Source organism: Myotis nattereri, assembly GCF_964212035.1.
Source record: "Myotis nattereri genome assembly, chromosome: 10".
NCBI classification, from domain to species: domain Eukaryota; kingdom Metazoa; phylum Chordata; class Mammalia; order Chiroptera; family Vespertilionidae; genus Myotis; species Myotis nattereri.
Genome location: NC_138085.1, coordinates 43,497,168 through 43,518,765, shown reverse-complemented (window position 1 = coordinate 43,518,765; position 21,598 = coordinate 43,497,168). Strand labels below are relative to the sequence as shown.

Here is a 21,598-nt window from a genome sequence, read left to right as displayed (position 1 = left end):
ATCATCTTAGCAGCGATCTGCTATTCCATCGGCCCAGCACATCCTCCTCCCACGCCCCACCTTGCCTCCTGCCTGGCTGCTCTCTCCCGGGTCCCCTGTCCCAGAAAGCCATCCCTGGGCACCCAAGCAGAATTCAGCCTTCCCGCTCTCACCCCGCCCTGTGTGTGCACTATTTTTGTACCTGGAACAGCACTGCCGTTATGTTTACATGCCTCTCTCATGAGTCATTTGAGGATTAGGTTCTTAATCATCCTTGTTTACTCGGCATCCAGCACAGTCCTGGATAAATGTTTATGGAGTGAGTGAATGAATGAATGAATAAATAAATGAATGTCTACTGAGCTGTAGGTTCATATACCGGCAGGACGTCTGTACTTAAGTGCCCTTAGGTCTCTAAACATAGCATTTCCCAAACTGAGCCCAGCATCTTCTACCTGGGGTACCTCGACAGCCCACCCCACTCCTCATAGCGGCCCTCCACCTTGTGCCCTGCCCATCTCTGTGACTGGAGCCTCCAACCCTCTGGGCTGCGGGCATGTCTCTTTCCTGCGGTAGAAATTCACTGGGGCTCGTAATCCTACCACCTGGGTGCTCTTGAGTTGTTTTCCCTTCTTTCCCTACACACGGCCACAGCCTCATCATTCCTGCCCCAGGGTAAAGTCAAAACTCTTTACCAAGGCTTACCAGGGATCCTGCCCCGGTCCAGCCCTGTCTGTCTCTCCAGCTTCATCTCTCTTCTATCTCAACTCTTTCATCCATTTCAGGAGCCACCTGATGAGTTCTTTTCTGCCTCTGTGCCTCTTGCATGCGGTTTGCTTTGTCTGGAAGCCTTTTTCCAATCTTTTTGCCCCCATAACTCATTCATCAAGCTTTAATTTAAAAGACACTTCCTCCAGGAAGCCTTCCCTCATTCCTCAAGTCCCAAGTATGCCCCTCTGACATAAACTTCCATAGTTCCCTATAGTTCCCCCAACATAACCCTTCTCATGCTGTGTTTAACTATTTACTTAATTGTGCTTCTCTCTCAATAGACAGTAGGTTGAACAGGAGCAGAAACCAAGACTGCTTGTTCGTGAACATGTCTAGCAAATTCAAGTCCTTCCTCAATAAATGGTTAGTACTCAATAAGCAAATAGATGAATGAATTTTTGCTTTTGCTATTGCAGATGCTGATTGAAGCTTTGGGACCAGGTAAGACATCCTGTTCTTCATTCTCTGGAGGAGAGGATGAGGGGAGCGGAGCTGCAGTGGGGAGCTTCCCTGTACCCCTAGCCAGGCAGCTGGCTGACCCATCCTGTGGAGTTATGGGGGCTCTTCAGAGGGAAGGCTGCTGTGTTAGGCCTTTCTGGGGGTGCCTTTCTTCCGATCGCCTTTTCCAAGTACTCACAACCAACTTCCCCCTCAGTCATGAGTTTTTCCAAGACTTACAGGAACCCACCCTAAACAGTAAAGGAAGTTCCCTATATGTTTCTAAGTGCTGCTTCACAATATTGTCAGAGTTCCTGAGTTAAAGGTCCCAGGACTGAAACTTTGGATAGTGAAGATGCTGCCGGGGCTCAGGGTAGCTATCTACTACCCCAACCCAAGTCAGGGCAGAAAAAAGGAGCAGTGGTGTTTCTGTCTGGCAGGTACTAGTGCAGAGGGTGGGGGGGCTTCACAGTCTCCAGTTGGCTGAGTCAGGTTCGGAGGAGTCCGCAGCCCTGGGGAGACCAGAGGGTAGCTGGGTAAAGTGGGTTGGTGTGATGGGTTGGAGGTTTGATCAGCAAATAAATATTCCCTGCCTTCTCCTTCTCCCATCCCCTCAGGGAGGGTGTACTTCCTGCCTCCCTGACTTTGGACTTGACCATATGATGTGAGTTAGCCACTGGAATATGAGCAGACATGCTGTGACCAGAGGCTTTAAGTATACTAGTGTGGTTCTTCCCTCTTACGCTCCTTTCATTCATAATGAGAAGAATATGCCTCAGGTCACCACTCTTTCTTCAGCCTGGTCCCCGAAATAGAAGTTTCAGACATGTCTAGTTTGAGATGGCAGAGATATGTATGAGATGGCAGAGATATGTATGAGATGGCAGAGATATGTATGAGATGGCAGAGATATGTATGAGATGGCAGAGATAAGTATGATCTGAGGTCCAGGGGAGGGTCTGGCTGGAAATCTATACTGGAGTCATCAGACAGTGACATTTAGAGCTTTGAGACAGATGGACTCATCATGGTGTGGGTGTGGATGGAAACGAAGCCCACCGAATCTTGGTTTCCTTCAATATTTAGAGGCCAGAGAGATGAGAAGAAAGCAGCAAAGAAACAGAGCTGGAGCAACCAGAAAGGCAGGCAGACAACCAGGCCAGGAAAAGTCGTGGGAGCCAAGAAGGAGGCTCAGAGTTGGAGACAAGGATCAAATGTGTCCAAAGCTGACAAGGCAGTGAGATGACATGGAGAAATGACCCGTGGGTTTACTGACAGCGATCTCATCGATGCCCTTGATAGGAGTATATCCTGTGGAGTTATGGTGGCAAACACACCAACAGAGGGCATTCGAAGAGAATAATAGCAGAGACATTTGCAAGTGTAGACAATTCATACCAAAGCTTTGCTCAGAAACAAAGGAGAGAAACGGTGCTGTCCGAGAGGAAACTGGCACCAAGGGAGGCGTGTTTAAATGATGGGTTAAAAAATAAGAAGCTTGAATGCTTACAGGAGTGATCCAGGAGAAAGAAGACATTGATGATGCTGTAGAGATGGAGGTGTGATGACAGTTGGTTCACCCACGGTGACCGGGAGAAGGCTGAGTTTGTGGGCCTACATGCAGGGGGGTGGCAGCCTGCAGACATCCTCTTCCAGTTGCAACAACTTTCTCAATGAAACTGGAAGCCAGGTCACCAACAAAATAGTGAGCTCATGGGAGGTGAAGAAGAAAGTATGACAGAGTCCTCCAGGAGAGTCCAAGAATGAATGGACTATGATGTGTAGCTTGCATGTTAGCCAGCAGTGACTTTGTTACCTGCTATCTAATAAGGCCCCACGCCAGCCCTATGAAGCAGCCCTATTATTTGCCTCATTTACACTTGAGGAAATTAAAGCACAGAGTGGTCAAGAAACTTGTCCTTCATCACACAGTAAGAAAGTGGGAGAGCCAAGATTTGAACACAGGTGGTCTGGCTCTGGGGCCAAATACTTAAAGACTAGGTTAGCGTGACTCAGTTAAGCCTATAAAGCCTGTCACGGAACTGAGCTAAAGAGAATTAGGGTTGACATAACATTTGTGGTGCAACCACTGTGTGTTCGAGTTCTGTGCTAGGTGCCTTCGCTGTTCCGTGCAGTCACGGTTATCATCAACCCCATTTTACCACTGAAGACACTGAGGCCCAGAGAGATTCAGCCACTTGTTAAAAGCTGCAGAGCTAGGAAGTGGAAGAACTGAGTTTTGACCTCATGTTGATCTGATTCCCAAACCCACACCCTGCACAGAATGCCAAAGAACCATTATAACATGTGCGAGGGTCTCCCCATCGAAAGCCAACCTACTAGCTACATACGTGAGAACCCTCCCTAGATCAGGCCGAGGTCACTTGGCACCTTTATCCTGAGCAGGTGGAGAACTTACCATGTGGTCCGTAGAGCAGGAAACATGTCAAGGAAGGTAGGTTTGGGGGGATGCTGCTTGTCTGACTGATCATTTTTGGCTGCCTCATCCATGTGGTGAGGGGGAGAGCTTAGAGGTAGATGGCGAGAGTCTTGGAATGTTCTTTTTCTTGTAATCAAAGCTCTAGCCTTCTAGCGTAAGAGCACTCATTGTACTTATGCAAGCATTTCCAAAAAACCTCTTCTTAAGAAAGAGTGTTCAGAATGTATCATCTACACGGAGCAGCCACCACTTCCTCAAATGCAAGGAAGCAGACAGTTAACAAAAAAAAAAAAAAAAAAAAAAAAAAGCCGAGAGGCAGCAGCGTTGTTTATGAGGACCACGCCTCAGAGAGGCCTGAGATTCTCTCAACCAGGGGCCTTGCTTCCCACGACACAGAGCGAAGTGGCAACTGGGATATTTCTGGTAAAACTGAAAGCAAGAGAAGCAGGGTGCACACTTCACGAGATACCAGCCCCTGGGGGCTGTGGGTGGGGCTTGGTGGGGGTTTGGGTGCCATCCCCCAAGTCACAGATGATTGGACCTTTCATCCGAGAGAGAGGAGGACACACGCTGGCAAATCAACCTCAAACCCAAGGCCGCCCGTGAAGCAATCTGAAAGGAGAAAACACACGCGCCAGCCACAGCCACAGGGAAAGCTTGGAAAGGCCGGCTGAACCGAGGCAGACTCACCGCTTCAGCAGCTGCTCACCAGAACCAGAAGCAAAATGTCCCTGAAATTGCCAAGAAACTGGGATTTCAACCTGAAAGGAGAGGCTGGGAAAATAGGTACGGTCCGTGTCTTTTTGCTGCCTTCGTGGCTCTTCTACTTGAGCCCCCACCATTTGCATGTTGGTCTGCAGGGAGAATAGTTTACCTAAAAATGGGCCTTGGCAAATCTGGGTTTGGAGGGAGATTTGCATTCAAGTTGATAGGTTGGCTCAAAGTTTCCAAATGCCGAGAGGGGCTTCTCCTTTGTTAGGAGGTGGCCGTGGAATGGAGCTCCCTGGTGTGTGGGATCTGGGTCACTTTGGATGGGTTAAAGCTACCGATCGCACACAAAACTGTAAGTTTTTCTCTATCATGGAAGGATTATTCCCCTCCTGTGTGGACACATCCATATCTGGAGTGGGTTTTGGTCAGAGCCCAGATTGTGGTCTTGGAAGTGCTTGCTCTGAGATCAAAGTCAAGGTAGCCTGTTCCATGAGTCCACCGGGTCTCTAGGCCCTCGCGGCAGGCTCGGGGCTGAGGTGCGGCTGAGCCTTGCAGCAAAAGGAAACAAGGTAGACAAGACAGCAACATGGAGACATGTGAGGGGATAATAAAGATAAGTTTAGTTAAAGGGACAGGATGGAAGGGAATTCTGAGATGGAGAAGTTGAAAAAGAGCGATGCATTTTAGATTAATTATCTTAAGGGACGCTGGCATGTTTTCTGAATTCTCTGACCCTTAAACCACACCTCTTCTCATTAAGGATAGTGACACCCTAACTTCCATCTGTTATATAACTATTCTTATGTGTTTCTCTATATGCGTTTCTTCTACTATTAAATTGATCACAGTAATTTAGGTAGAGCAATTGGGCCAAAAATGATTCCTTGTGTTTTATTCTTCTACCCATATGGTGAGATAAGTTCCTTGATATTAGACAAGTGTTAAGGTGTTTCTAATGGCTTGGAACAAACGTTAGATTTGGGCTTCTAATGGTGGTTAACGTGTTGCTAAAATAAGTGATCCATTGCAAAGTCACATAATGGAATGTTAATCTATAGGTCCGAGAAAGGATTTGAAAGAAAATTGAGAGAAGCCATTTATCTTGGTAACCAGGAAGGTTAATCCTAATCAAGCCAGGAGTCATGTCATGCCAATGTCAGTTCAGAGAGTAGCTAGCATGTATGTCTTACATCAGCAAGAGATTCTTCTCCTGACCAATGTATTTGGCTGACTTACATTCTGTTACATGTCATAAACATTTGTTTTTAGAAGTAAAACTTCTATGGTTCTGTTTCATTTGGGTGTCCTGCTTCTGGTTACATGAGGTCATTCTACCCTTTCACCATCTGTGTTTGACAGGTCTTACTCGCCTTCTGTTTAAAAATGGGAAATGTGAGACAAGGAATGATTAGATGATTAAAGAGTTACATTTTTTTTTTCAGGGTTATAGAAAATTACATTAGCTCTCAGGTCTGCATATTCTCAGGCCTGGGATTAGGTTGGGTAGATTTTATGTTTTCTACCAATGTTCCTTAAATCATGGTCCTATGGGTAGCCTGTATCATAGTCACTAAAAGTGTTTGCTCAGAATGAAGATTCCTGGGCACCATCCTGACTTTTGAACTCAGAATCTCCGGAGGGAGGCCCAAGCATCTGCAGTTTAATAAGCACTCACCTCTCCATCCCACCGGATGAAGTCTTGCTGTAGGGGCTATGGTTGAAATTAGAAGATTCCGAGAGTTACCATTCATCTAGAATAGAGCACAGTGCCTGGTCCTAGAGGATGTTTGTTGACCGAATCAATGACTGATTACCAGCAGAAGATATCATTTAGTACTAGTTAATAAAACATAATTATATAATGAAATATAAAGTAGCGCTTGTCATTATCCAGGCCATTTATAAGTTTGTCATCCCTAGAGACTGGACTGCAGTCGGAATACCTTTCATGAATGTCCCATCAACGAGAATTCAGATTATAGGCTGAGGCCTCCACGGGGAGAGAGTCCCTGAATCATAGGACCTCCAATCCCCTCTCCAGAGCCCTGTGTCCAGGTGGGGCAAAAGTAGGTATACAGTTGTGGAGCTGGGAATCATGTCAGGGAAGCCAACTGCCTGTGGTTTTTCCAGCATGGCCTAGTGCAGGGTAGATCAGGGTTTCTCAACCTGGACACTATGGGTATTTTGGTCTGGGTAGTTCTTAGTGATGGGGGCTGATCTGTGCATTATAACACAATAGCAGCATCGTTGGCTTCCACCCACTGGATGATAATAGCACCTCTTACCCCCTACCACCACTGATTGTGAGAACCAGACCACCAGACACATCTCCAGACATGGCCAGACGTCTGGGGAGGGACACCTTCCCTAGCTGAGAACCACTGGAGGAGATGATCACCAAAACAGTGTGACTTTAAGGTCACTTGGGGCTGGAAGCCAGATATTACCTCGTGATTCACTGTCCAGGTAAATTTTCAAGAGGCTCTTAGCAAGACAGAGATTCAGGGGCAAGGGCAGTAGCCCGCAGAAGATGCCGGGTTCTGCACTTGCTTAGGAAAACAGCAAGAAATGGACTCATTATGTGGCCCAGAAAGGGGCCCCAGGCTTTTCTTTTTTTTGGTGATCTATGCTTCCAGTTTCCCCTAAATCTTGTGGGTGCTGAGCCAGGGCTGCTGTGAAAGTGAAAGTGTCTGAGAGTGGGGGAGGGACTCTCCACTGGACTCCCATCTCAGAGATCGGGGGAGGGCCCGCTGGATGGGAGAGCTTCCCGGAGACGACCACCGTGGACCTGACATGGGTGGGAGGAACTGACCCTGGCTCCCCTGCCTGTGACCCATGGATCCTGGTGGAGGCTGGAAGAAAGGGAAATGCAGAACCAACAAACTTCACTTGAGGCGGCTCCCAGGGCACACATTTCTTCTTTTGCTTCTTGATCATTCATTTTAGTCCAACAATGAAAATCGTGACAACCTTCCACTGCTTTCTCACACTGTTACTCAAAACTCTTACTCTTTCACATGTCTTCCTAATCCATTGTATGCCCTGCAGGGTGGGTTGCGGGACTTAGCATCCTTTCTTGCACTGTCCGGGGGGTCTGACATCCAGTGCTTGGCATGTAGGCGCTCTATTGAGAGGGTATTGACCACACAGGGAAAGCCCCTGCTGCCCTGTGGTTTGGGAGTGTTTAGTTGGAAGATTGCTGCGTGAATGTCAGGACCACCCACATTGTATCCAGTCACAGGCACATCTTTTTTTTCTTCTTCTTCTTTTTTCTCAGTTCCCCCAGCCAAAGTAGGGCAGAACAGGCCCTAGAGTGCATGTGACTCTGAGATACGTAATGAAAGTGACTATGAGGGGGGCTGTTTAAACTTTTCTTCCCTCTGAAACTTAATGTTGAAAAAAATTATTCAGAAACAAAAAAATCATTATTCCAGTCTCCAAAAGGTAAAGTGAATAATGACAACAGTGGTGGGTTTTTCTCCACTTAATTTTTTTCCATCTGATAAATTATAATTTGTCTGTTATTGGGTCTAGTTCTGTCCCTTAGAAAATCAGAGTAAAGGGAATGAAAACTTTTGTACTTAAGACCTTCATAACTAGAGCAATTTATAAAACCATATGGCTTTATTCAATGCAAGTTATTATTCTTATTTAAAGAAGTCTTAATTGAAAGTGTGCTTTTAGATAGATGCATCGATAGATACACAGATATACAGAGGTAGAATTAAATATATAAAGCAGTACTATGAATCAATAAAAAATGATAAAAAATTAACAAACAACATGAATGGATATTTTTCAGAATAGGAATCCTATATAATAAAAGCCTAATATGCTAAGTGTCCAGTCATCCAGTTGGCCATTCAACCAATCAAAATGTAATATGCTAATGATATGCTAAGGCCACTCAACCGCTTGCTATGACATGTACTAACTACCAGGGGGCAAATGCTCTGACCAGTAGTTTAGCTTGCTGCTGGGGTCTGGCCAATCAGGACTGAGTGAGATGGGCAGGATATGCCCTGGATCCCTCCTGCAGTCCCTCCCCTGCTGAACAACCTTCCGTGTCCCTCCCCAGCCCCATCCTGCACTGGTGGGGTCCCTCGGCCTGGTCTGCACCCTCTCGCAATCTGGGACCGTTCAGGGGATGTTGGAGAACCAGTTTCGGCCCAATCCCACAGGCCAGGCCGAGGGACCCCACTGGTGCATTAATTCGTGCACCAGGCCTCTAGTAATACAATAAACATGGAACTATTCCACCCAGCCTATAGTGAGCTGGTTGGTTTGGCTTTCAGCATTGTGAAACTTACAATGTGCTAACCTGGTCTGGCCTGGGTTCTGGACCAAATGTTGTCCATTTGCTGTGGCCGAAGCCTCTGCCCTCCCTGAGCAGCTCCCGGTCCCTGATGGATAAAGGTCTCCACACGTGCAAGCAGCACCCAGGACAAGAACATGCCTTCCTCAGATAGTGAACATGGACACAGAGGAGCTCCTCTTAAGGTCCATACCTGTTTTATTCCTGTCCAAGTAAAAATGTCTGTCCCTATGTGGTCACTGACTTACCTTTAGGCGTAAACTAAGTTCTTTCCAAAAGGCACATGCCTCTGACTGCCCAGGTTGAGAGCCTCCTGGCCCCCTGGGGGACAGGGACTGATGTTACTCTAAGCATCAGGAGAGAGAGGGCCAACTTGAGTGATGACAGGAAGTCAAAATCCTGTTTGCTGATCCCTCATGGACAAAGTACAGATACACTTGGGTTGGCAGAGGTGAGCTCAGTGGCTGTCAGTGCATGTATCTCTGATAAAGGGTCTAGAGCAGCCGTGGGCAAACTATGGCCCGCGGGCCGGATCCGGCCCGTTTGAAATGAATAAAACTAAAAAAAAAAAAAAAAAAAGACCGTATCCTTTTATGTAATGATTGTTACTTTGAATTTATATTAGTTCACACAAACACTCCATCCATGCTTTTGTTCCGGCCCTCCGGTCCAGTTTAAGAACCCATTGTGGCCCTCGAGTCAAAAAGTTTGCCCACCCTGGTCTAGAGTGAGGATGTGGCAGGGTCCTGGCCTGGGATACACAGCTGTAAGTGCCTCCCAGACATGGCAGTCTGCCGTCTCTGGTCTAGTTTATAAAGCATGTGCACAGAGTGTCTATTGGGAGAACTATGGGGACACCACCCGTCCCCTTTAGAGCTGGAGCATGGCCCTTCGAGCAGCCAGTGCCTTCTATGGGGGTTGAAAGATCCAAGCGCTAACCGAGAAGAGTAAGTTGGTGATGGTGGTTCCTTCACACACTTGAAAGAAAAGAAGTGTAACCTCTCACGGGGCAGCACTGTGCTTGGCTAATTGGATACAAGAGAAGGGAGAGTGCGAAGAGCTGAAGTGAAACCCAGCTGTGGCTACAGCAAGTGAGACAGCAGGGCAGTGTGGAGAGCCAGGAAAATACCATGGGAGCCCAGGTCAATCAGAGTGATTCCATCCAGGGGATGGTCCGTAAATTTTGTAGGCTCCCCAGAGGGGAACTGAGATATGGAAGTTACAAAGAGAGAAAATACATTTCTTGTCTTATGCTTTACTCATCACCATTTTTCTCCTTGTAAACTTTTTTTTTCCTCTTTGGACACTATTTAGAAAACAAAAAATCATCTTACAAACCAAAAAGCATTCCTGCTCTCTGTTTCTGCAGGGCTCGTTGGCTAGTAGGGGCACCGATGACGAGACAACTTATAGGACATCTAGACAAGCACTGGGCTGAGAGCAGCCGTGGGAGCCGCAGGACGGAGCCTGTGAACAGGAGCTGGTCCTGCCACCATTCTTCCCATCACGGCCATTTCTTTTCTTTAAGGTTTAGATTTGTATGCTCTTCAGTGAATCTAGGATTTGCCATTTTTCTCACACTGGTTTTCCTGTACACAGTCTCTGTTTATCCAGAGAAGAAAAAACTTTGTAACTTTGAATAGCTCCTCCTTGTGGAGGGATTAAACCGGAAGTCCTACGCCCTGGCCTTGCTCACCCTCCCACCTGTCTCTCCCCACACCAGCCCCCGCAGGCACACACACTCTCACATGCCAGACCTCAGCCACTTATCTCTTTCAGTTCTCTGTTCTTTCTCATCTGCCTGGAGCCCTCTCTACTCGAGGCTCCCCTACGACCACCCAATTCCTCCCTGTGATTTAGCCACAAGTGTGGACATCTTGTCCTCTGGGAGTCCCTAAATCTGCAAATCACTGGAAGGAGAGTATCGTACCCCTTCCTCAAGTTGTTTAAACAGAGGGGCTCATAACTTTAGACACTGTGGGCTTCCTTTGAGGTGAGCTCAATGAACGCTCCTGAACTTGCATGATATGAGTCGACCCTACCAACAGATGGCTTGGTTTTCGACAAAGAAGTCTGTCCTTAATCAGTAATATCTAACACCAGTGCTCTCGGCCTTTCCTGGAGAGAATAAACTCGAATAGCCTGGAAAAAGCTGCACTGACAAGATTGTCTAAGGCACTGAACTGCCCATTGGCTCTTCCTGATGGGAGTGTGCGAGGGGAGGAGGCTGTGGGCTACAGAAAAGAGAGCCTGAGCTTGGGACCCTTCTGCGATTTTTCAGTGAATCCCAAGGGCAAGTTGCTTAGCATAATTATTGAATAGAATTCATAACACGTATGTTGAGAGGAAGAAAATATTTCATGCCCATAACATACATTAGGCGTTCAGCAAACATGTGTTTCCTTTTGAAAAGATAATCTCATTTCCAACCTCAGATCAAACTACAGTATCTTGATACCCTCACAGTATGGGTGCACTGAGTTATGCTTCAATGTTTCACCCTCATTTTTTAACCATTACTGCAATTAGTGATTTCACGGAATTTGTTTCTGAGTGTTCTGTGAACATGGGAGCAAGGAATGGACAATGCCAGCCACTCTCCTATGTGTGACTTGATGTGAGGAAAATTTGTTGAGAATTGAGTGCTCAGAAGTACTATGTGTCCTTTGAGGGACTGCCATGCTTCCTCCTTTCTGGTAAGACAGTTGTGCAATTTATTGTGTTTCTTATTTTGTCTTGGCTCCCAGGAAACTCAGAGTTAAATGGAAGCTCAGAGCTAAATTGACGCTCAATCACAATATATTTTCCTTTGTCTTTGAAATATATTTATGTCTTGATTGTAAATAAAATTTCTATTTAAATATGAAAACCCCATTACATCTTTTACTTTAAGAAGAGCATGGAAGTATAGGCATATCGGTAGCCACAACTCCTCAGATATCCGATGGGTAGATGTCATACTTATTAGTAGCAATTAGACATTACAATTTTCAGTTCATAAATCAAAACACGGTGCTATGAGCACTCATATTCTTTCCCTGGAGTTGCATAAGACAATGGTATCTTTAGTCCATTGAGGCTGAGCATTCCATTCATTCATTCATTTATTCATAAAGCATCTCTTTGCTCACCTCTATATGATAGGTCCATTTCAAGGAGCATCCTCAATAGTGGACTGCTCATTCTGACAGCCCCCCGTCACTCACACCTCTATCTTTCCAAAGAAAAAGTGTTTTTCAACTTTGGTGCCTCCACATATTCCCCATAAGCTGTGAGGTGTCCGGCACCAGAACTGTGACTAACTCAGGTGACAACTGCTTCACTCCCTTGTTTCCTCCCTCAGCTGCCCCTCCCCCCTCCCCAAATGTGCACACGCAGATCTTTGTTCCAGAGGGGGCCGGCGATACTCTACTGCTGGGTCTCTGGCCTACGGCTTGTGAACCATTTATATGCTTCCTTGTTGGTTTGGGAGTTTCAAAGTGAAAGAAGAAGTGCTACAGTAGAAATATTTTGAGACAGATGCAGAATATTTCCTCAATATTTTAAAATAATGTTATAAATTTAACAAAAAGAGTTTTCTGACAAAGCCTGAACTAGCTACAGTAAAATGAGACAGTTACACATACTATGGGATTAGAAAGCTAGCTTTGGAGTCAAACTGCCTAAATTTGAATCCCACTATCACTAATCACTAGCTAGGTGACCTTCATCTTTAGCTTCTTCATCTGGAAAATGGGCACATCTGAAATATGGATATTGTGAGGATTAAAGGAGATGATCTCTGTCAAACACTTCCTATAAAAACACCATTGGTATGTGTTTCATTAACATCAGTTGTCATCATAGCACCACTATGGGCCTTGCTACGATGCAGGCATGATATTAGCTCCTCCTACCCAAGTCATTGGTGAAAGCCACAGCCAACAGTGCTAGAGCTTGGCTTGTCTTACTCCAGTTTAGTTCTTCTTTCTTTTTCTTTAGAGAAATAGTGTTTACAACATCTGCTGATCCACTTTCCTGGCCCACAGCCACCCTGCTGGTCTGTGGTTGATGGGCCATGTCTTGCTTCTACTCCTTTTACCTCTACTGTTTGAATGTGCCGGCCTTAATGCATACGACTGTATCAATCATATTTATGGAGCTATATCAGTTTTCTCCTTGTTTTTCTTTCTTCTCTCTCTGTCTCTATTTTTTTTTTTTGGCCATTTCATTCCCAAGTTAGTAAAGCGCCTGAGCTGTGACTCTCCAATAGAGTAATGAGGGGCTCCTGTAAGTTCCCTGAGGAATGCTGGCCGTAGAGACGCCACGGTCTCTGAGCTATTGCGGTGGGAGCAGTTCCTCCAGCTTCCCTTCCTTTGGGTAGGAAAAGTGACTGTGGGCTGTGCGCCGCCTGGAAGACCCTCCATTCCTGAGCGGCGGCTTCCTCCAGAGCTGCTACGTCCCCCGCTGTCCCGTGGACCTCTGACCGCTGCAGTGAAGCTGAATGTTGTTTGTCTGGGTCTCCCTGGCGCCACGGTTTAATGTCTGTGATCACTTACATGTGGGTTACAGCAGCCGCCGCTGACTTGTTTTTCTGATTTACTGTAAGCGTCCTGCACGTGGCCTACTCTTCATTTCCAGGCCCTTATTTTTAGATATAATTGTGAGAAAACAGCAGGACCTTCAAAATGAGACTTTCCTTTCCTTGGCCCCAGTTTCTGCTGTTGCTACTCAAGGGTTCTTGTGAGTGTATCCTTCCTCTCTCACTATCCTCTGGACAGGGGTCCTCAAACTACGGCCCGCGGGCCACATGCGGCCCGCCGAAAACATTTATCCGGCCCGCCGGGTGTTTTTTGCCGCCACTGCCTGTCCTGCTTAGCAGCCGACTGTCCCGGGCCCGCAGTGCGCATGTGTGGAATGTCTGAGGGTCAGTGAACTGGCCCCCTGTTTAAAAAGTTTGAGGACCTCCGCCTGGAATTTAGTCTCTTCACTTGGTCATTTAGAACCCAGACATCCATAGCCGGTGGGTGAGAAATCGCACCACACACACAATTATGATAATAATAGGTACAGAGCACAGCTGTCACCCCAGGGCTCAGCCAGGGTCCTTATGCTCCGTTCTGAGACCACCCTGCCTTCCCTTCATGTGGCACTGATCCCGTTCTGAGCCATTCTCAGTTCTCCGTCTCAGGGTGACCAGCCATTCCAATTTGTCTCAGAGTCAGAGGTTTCCACGATATGAGACACTCAGTATAAAAACCAGTATCTTGAGAAAATAATGCCATCATTGTGATAGGTGTATATCTACTGAATTAAATTTTCAGTGAGGTCACACAGTTTTAGGTGAAAAAAAAAAAAAGAGTGCAATTATGGGGAAACTTTAAAACCTTATATTGTGGTGTGTTTTTTCAAACCCCAAGTCAGAAGTTCTTTCTTTTCAGAATATATATATATATATATATATATATATATATATATATATATATATATAATTGATTTCAGAGAGGAAGGGAGAGGGAAATAGAAACATCAATGATGAGATAGAATCATTGATTGCATTGATTGGCTGCCTCCTGCATACCCACACTGAGGATCAAGGCCACAACCTGGGCATGTGCTCTGACCAGGAATTGAACTGTGATCTTATGGTTCATAGGTCAGCGCTCAATCATTGAGCCACACTGGCTGAGCCAGAAGTCCTTTCAAATTCGTTCTTTAGCCTACCTGAATCTGCCATGTTAATGACAGACTGAATCTGTGCTTATGACATTTTTCATTCTTGTTCATACTGGAAGGATTGGGAGCCACACCTGTCAGTCACATGGCAGGGAATTTCTTTTCAGAATCACACAAAACCCCCTGCCCTGTGGAATCTATATCTGACTCCTAGGTTTGCCATTCTGCTTTCTGGATTTCTTTTTTCAACTCTACCACTCCCTCCCCATCACCATGGCCACCACCACTCATCTCCTCCTGGAAGACTTCCTGGATTGCCCAGGTAGAATTAATCTCTCCTTCTTCTGTGGAATTATGCCATGTGGCTCATTTTCCTTCCACTCTGATTGACACATTTATCAAACACCTACTGTACACTGGGCACTGTACTAATGTAAGAAGATTAAAAAGATCAAGCTCTTAACCTCAAGCAGCTCACAGTCTCATTGAAGAGACGCTCAGAGGGAAGTGGAGCTCTCCCACTGAAGATAATCAATTCCTAAGTGACACCATTGCAATTATGACACTTAAGAAGTTGACACAGGGTTTGTTCTATAACTAAAGTTTTTATTTATTTATTTATTTTTATTTATTTATTTTTTGCCTCCCGGGAGCTATAGCCTCTAAATATATACAAGAGGCAAGTTTTAATTTTTTTTTAAATCTTTAAATTCTTTATTAGTTAAGGAATTACAAATGTGTCATCATCCCCCCCCCTCCATTAACCCTACCCCCCCCCCCCCCCACTCATGCTCTCATCCCCCTGTTGTCCATGTCCATTGGTTTGGCTTATTTGCATGCATACAAGTCCTTTGGTTGATCTCTTCCCCTTACCCCCACCCTCCCCTACTTTCCCTCTGGGGATTAATAGTCTGATTGCTGTTTCTCTGTCTTTGGATCTGACCCTGTTCATCAGTCTATGTTGTTCTCTATATTCCACAAATGAGTGAGATCATGTGGTATTTATCTTTCTCTGACTGGCTTATTTCACTTAATTCAAGTCTACCAAAAAACACATTGTCAATCTCAGCTTGCTATTCTGCTTAATGGCCAATAGAGGGCGGCCACAGACAATGTACAGTAGTTGTATTACTACTGATCAACTTGGTTTGTTTCCAGAAAGTCCTGGATTTAACCAGTCTCTGGCCAGCACAAAGTTATCCCATATCTCATCTTTCTGTGGCCTGAAATGCCCAGGGTTATAATGAAAGTGAGTGATGATTTAGTCATCTTTGTGTCTTTACAGATAAAAAGTGAGGTTCCAGATAAAAAGTGTTTCTTGAATGGAGACACACCCCTCCCCCTCAACTCCACTGAGCTAAGAAGCCAAACCCGAGTGTAGGGGGATGGGATGTCCTTAAGAACACCACCCTTGACGTCAGATAAACCTGGATTTGATGTCCAGCTCAGCCTTTAATCGCCTCTGAATTTGGGAAAGTAATTAATCTCTCTGTGCCTCAGTTTGCTCATCTGAAAAACAAGCAGTCCTGCCACTTTATAACATTGTGAAAAGAATCAAGTACTGTGTGTACAAGTCCCTGAGCATAGTGCCCGGCCACCAATTGTTGTTTTATTACCGGTAGTATTTCTCCTTTAATGGCCCCATCTCCAGTAATACGACCTCCAACCTGCTCGGCCACTCATACTCATAAGTAAACCATGTCATCTCTATAATTGTACCATCTCTGAAATCTTGTTTTCAGGCTTCCCACGCTGTGACTGCCACACCCTATGAGCCCAGCTCACCCACTCAGCAATTCTCTGATCTCAACGAGCTACTGCTCCCATGGTTCTGTGACTTTTTTACTACCAGTCATCCATTACATCCCCTTTAGTGTAGATTCCTAATTCTGGCATTGTAGAAATACTGAATAAACACCCTCCAATCTCCCGCCCCTCTCTCCTGCTGTCTAACCAGATGGAAAAACCCCTAAACCTGTTTAAACAATGGTCCACCTTCTCAGGGCCTGGACCTGGGCAGCTGAGCATGGCTGGGGAACATGAGATAAACGAGTCCCCTGGACTCACTTAAATTTGTGACCGAACATATTAGGTAGACAAGCATACTACGCCTACCTAGTAAATTTACTTTCCTTTCCCCCAATACTTATTTTTCTCTCTCTCCTCAAGACCTTACCACCTCCTGCCACCAACACTCTCACTTTTATATTTCATGAAGAAAACATATGTTCAACTGAATGGGAACCCCCTCATTTCACTGCCACCAGGTGCTTTCGCCTACCCACATCTTCACCTCCACTACTACCCTTAGCCCTGGGCAGTGAGGGCCCCCATCCAGAGACCCACAGGGTCCAGCTTCTGCTGTATTCCTCCTCACGGGGTGAGGTGTCTGGCCAGGGGAACGTGCCCACATGTAGCCTGGATCCTGCTTGCCTTCTAGACCACTTGGGGTTGTGACATGCCCTGGAGGCCAGAGCTGTTCCCAGGGCCCACACAAAGGTTTCACTGGGTCCCTCTAAATTCTTCTTTAACAAATTCTTTTCTTCAACATCTTTAGTATCCAGGGAGCTCCTAACTCAGGTGCAAGGCAGCTTTACTCAAGAAATACAAATACTAAGGTTCTACATCAGTGTTGTCATATGGTCAGTTGGTATGAGTGGGTAGCTGAGATAAGTGGTGAGGAGCAGCATGGGAAGGGGGAAATGAGGAAAGACAAAGCGAGTAAGACAGAGGCACCCAGATGGAAGGATCTGGTAAAAGGAGAAGGGAAAAGTGGAGAGTGTGAGGTGAGCCGAAGAGAGAAGCCTCCATATGGTTGAGTGGGAAAACATCCTATGGGTTCCCTAGTCCACAGTCTTTTTCTGATCCAGTCTTCCTGGCTGGGGCCAATAGGATGCTGACCCCTAACTGAGAAATTCCTAGAATTGCTTCTTGTTTCTGAAATGCAGGTCCTAGCCAGCCACGTGACTGCATCCTGTTCCTTGATGTGTAAATAAAGCTGCCCATGGCCACCAGATGGCAGCACATCAGCCAGAGCTGGAGTGGTTTGGTTGGGGCAGCCAGACCTCGGGAGCGGCCACTGGCAAGCTGAGCAGGTTCATGCCACCATTTCATCAGCTTCAAAATAATTTGACGTGTGTGTACAGTGGATGATTGCATTTGGGACTCTGCTTATTGTGTTGGGCAGTGATTTACTGCACTTTCTATGATCTCACTTGGTTCTTATAACAGGCAGGCAGAAAAATTACCTTCCACATCCTCTCAGCTCAAAGGGGGTAAAACTTGGACCTTCCAAAAAGAAGAAAAACTTATTAACGTGCTGAAATCAGCCATGCAAATTGTGGAACATAGTCATGGTTTTGTTCTGTAGCAGTGTAAAGATTGCAAACTGTTCTGCAAGATCGGACGGGGGGAAAACGACAGATTAATAATTCCTTTTCAAGGAGAGACCTGCTATTTCTCCTTCCAGGTGACCTGAGGCCCATGGCCCTTTGTTTAGCAGTAGGCTTCTAGAAGAGAGGTGGTGCTATTGTCACTTTTTGGGATGAATATAACAGGGCTCCTTGGGGCTGTTTCACCAGCTCTTGCTCTCAGAGGGCTCCCAGTCTCCAAGGGTAGCCACAGGTGTGACCTTTGTAACCTTGACACTTTGGACAGTGTTGACTGGAGCAGGGTGGGCAGCTGAGTCAAGATGCAGCTATCTTGTTTTCTCTCAGTCTGAAGTCCATAGAGAATGGGTGTTTGGAACTGAGCCCTGCAAGTTGCAGGGCACTAACAGGATGGCCGTTGAGCTCTGGTAAGAGCTCATCACTATCGAAATCTACCTTGATTTTTACTCCTCTGAAGCCATGCCATTTTTCTCAACATTTCTTAGCTTTTTTGAAATAATATGCTATACTTAAATAATTGTACACACATGCACATGCATTATCTATCTATCTACCTATCGATAGATATGTATGTGTCTATACTTATATCAGGGTTTCTCAACCTCAGTATTACTACCATTTTGAGCCAGAGAATACTTTGTTGTCTGGGGCTTCTCTGTGCATCGTAGGCTGTTTAGCAGCATCCCTGGATTCCATTCAGTTAATGTCATAGCAGCCCTCTCTCTTGTGACAACTAAAAATATCTCCAGACATTGCCAAATGTCCCCTAGGGGATAAAAACCATCTGTCTGTCTGTCTATCATCTATCTATCTATCTATCTATCTATCTATCTATCTATCTAATATTATAAAAGGCTAACATGCAAATTGACCAAATGCAGAATGACAGGTCACTATGACATGCACTGACCACCAGGGGACAGATGCTCAATGCAGGAGCTGCCTTCTGGTGGTCAGTGTGCTCCCACAGAAGGAGTGCCACTCAGCCAGAAGCCAGGCTCATGGATGGTGAGCGCAGCGGCAGTGGCGCAGCACTAAGGATGTCAAATTGCTGGCTTAGGCCCACTCCCCATGGGCCTAAACCATCAGTCAGACATTCCCTGAGGGCTCCCAGACTGTGAGAGGGTGCAGGCAAGGTTGAGAGACCGTCCTCCAGAGACCCCTACTCCCCCCAAGTGCATGAATTTCATGCACCAGGCCTCTAGTCTATCTATATTAAATCAGCTTGACTCAGAATCTGTTTCTTGCAGCCAAACATTTGTTGACTAAGACAGTGATAAAGCATGAAGAAATTATGTGAATACAGCAAGTTAGCAGCATAACTGAGACTGGATAACAGGTCTCCTGGACACTACCCAGTGGGCTTCCTACTACTTTCCCCAAGAGAATTCCTTTGCAGGGTCTTTAAACCCACTATCTTGCCAACATTGTGCTATCCTTTATGCTAAAACCAGTACCACTGGAATTAGCATATTGTGTGTATGGAATGAAACATCCCTTGCTCTAGTCTCTTATTTGTCTGGGACACCACAGTGAATAATCTGTGTGAGGAGCACAGCTGGACGTTTTTCACAGGAATGTGGGCTTATTGCTGGGGATGGCAGGCCTGGCCTTCCCTAACATCCAGGAAAGGGACAAGCTAAATGTAGGGGCACAGAGACCAACTCTGTTATCCTGTTCCCTTACAACTTGGGGAGATTTAGCTTGGTATGTTGGTCTTCCCTCATTTCCATGATTTTTGAGGCCATACACCTCACTCAAGTCACTGGGAAGTGGTAGACATCACTTGTTTTCCATTCAGAACTTGCATTACCAACGGAAACTTCTGAAGGTCAGGACAGGGTGAGAATATCAGACGATTCTGTGTAACAAATGTGAGCAGATGAAAAAAACTGTTTTGAAATCGAATAAAATGTATTCATTTTGGTCTGCAGTTATGAGTTTGGCAAGTGCGCAGTCCTGTGATAACCACCACAACCAAGATACTGAACAGTTTCATCTCTTTTTTTGTTAACCTCCCTTCACCAGCCGCAGTCCTGGGTAACCACTCATCTGTTCTTCAACCCTCTCATTTTGCTTTTTCCAAAATGTCATATAAATGGAGTCACACAGTAGGTAGCCTTTGGAGTCTGATTTATTCCACTCAGCAGAATGCATTTGAGATTTACCCGTGTTATTGCTTAAATACACACATTTTTGTCCTTTTTATTGGTCCCTGGTGTCCCATTACATGGATGTAGCCCTTCATCAGTTGAAAGACTTTGGGATTGATTCTAATTGTTGGAAATTATGAATAAGCTGCTATAAATATGTGATCACAGGTGTGAACATAAAGTCTCATTTCTCATGGGTAAATTTTGAGGAGTGGGACGGCTGGGTCATATGTTTAACGTTGTAAGAAATTGCCAAATTGTTTTCCAAAGCAGCTGTCCTATTCTGTGCTCCCACCAGCCATGTACGATAGTTCCAGCTGCTTCTCATCCTTACCAGGCCTTGAGATTGTTGCTTTGTCTTTAACTTTTATTTTAGTGATCCTAAAATGCTTGCAGTGGTGTCTCATTGTGGTCTTACTTATTGTCTTCCTGCTGACTAATCACATTGAGCACCTTTTCACTCAGTGAAGTGTCTATTCAAATATTCTGCCTGTCTTTAAAGTCGGTTTGTTTTCTTATTGTTGAGCTTTGAGAATGCTTTAGATATCCTGGATATAATTCCCTTGGCCACATAAGTGATTGAAAATATTTTCTCCCAATCTGTGTGTGGCTTACTTTCATTCCCTTCGTGCCTTTCACAGAGCAAAAACTTCTTATTTTGATGAAGCCCAATGTCACATTTTTCTCTCAGAGACTGCACGTTTGATGTCAAGGGCTGTTTTCCAGAATCCCCACCCAGGATAGTGTGTAGATATCAATATGTTTCATAAGTGGTAAAGACTCTTTGATCCTCTCATTCAGCCTCTGCAATGGTTTGCAAACATATTCTTTCGTTTTTCCTCTGCAGCTCTGCCCATGTGAACACACCCACACACTTCAGCATTACAAACACAGATTTCCTGTGTCACTGTGAACCTCAGCCCTCCCTTCCCAGGCCTCCTCCCAAAGATCACAAAAGTCACATTTTCCAAAGCGTTTTTTTTTTATTGTGCAGGGGAAAGTGCTGGGAGACTGGAATAGTCAGTGCTACTTTTATAGTTGAACACTCTCAATCCTCTTTCACAAACTTATGCAAGTAGGAAAGGCGTTCTGGAAGCCCATCTCCTCAAAAATACATTCGTACAGCAAAACTCGAGCTATGTATCAACGGAACTTAACGTTCAGGTCAATTAATTGGCTGTGTTTTTCTATTTGTATTTTGAAACTACCTTCCCATATATTAAAAATGGGAGTGAATCCTGGTGTCTCCGTGTCAGTCACAAAGTCACTTGTTCGTGGTTCCCTTCTCCCACTTCCTGTTTGTCTGTCTGAGCTTCCTGCCTCTTCAGCTTCTGCATCCAGGACTTCAGTGTTTTAGTTTATCCTTCAACTGACCATCGGCTGAAAGCAAACACGTGGGTAAAGAAAAAAGAAAGGGGAATGACACTCTTCTTGTTCTTCCATGGGCAGCGGGAGAGTTGGTGTAGAGGCGCGAGAACCATCAAGGCATATCAGGGCCAGGCCTGTGGCTGACCAACAAAGCCCATGTTGGACAGAGACACTTTGGTTGCTCACAGATACATGCAGGCTAAATCCTAACATTTCTGTGAGAACCTTGGGTGATAAAAGGAAACCCCCAAGCCATTTCCCCCCCAGACAGCTGATAACGTTGACAGCTTAGACGAGGAGGCAGGATGTCAGCGGCAGAATCACAGGGGAAATTCTGCCTTCTGCAAAGCCTCACCCATGTACTGCAAAACGTAGCCTG

General features: G+C 45.6%; 1 protein-coding gene across 2 annotated transcripts in view; it reads left to right on the top strand.

Annotated features, from left to right (window-relative positions):
- The first annotated feature begins 4,000 nt into the window (after positions 1-4,000).
- The window catches only part of ARHGAP25 (Rho GTPase activating protein 25), a 75,911-nt gene continuing 58,313 nt past the window's right edge, over positions 4,001-21,598 (top strand). Inside the window, exon 1 of one of the 2 annotated variants that reach the window (XM_081101008.1) lies at positions 4,001-4,414. In XM_081101008.1, coding sequence (XP_080957134.1) covers positions 4,354-4,414 — 61 coding nt within the window. In that variant the 5' untranslated portion in view covers positions 4,001-4,353. The remainder of the gene's footprint in view (positions 4,415-21,598) is intronic. The other variant, XM_081101009.1, reaches the window with a different exon arrangement.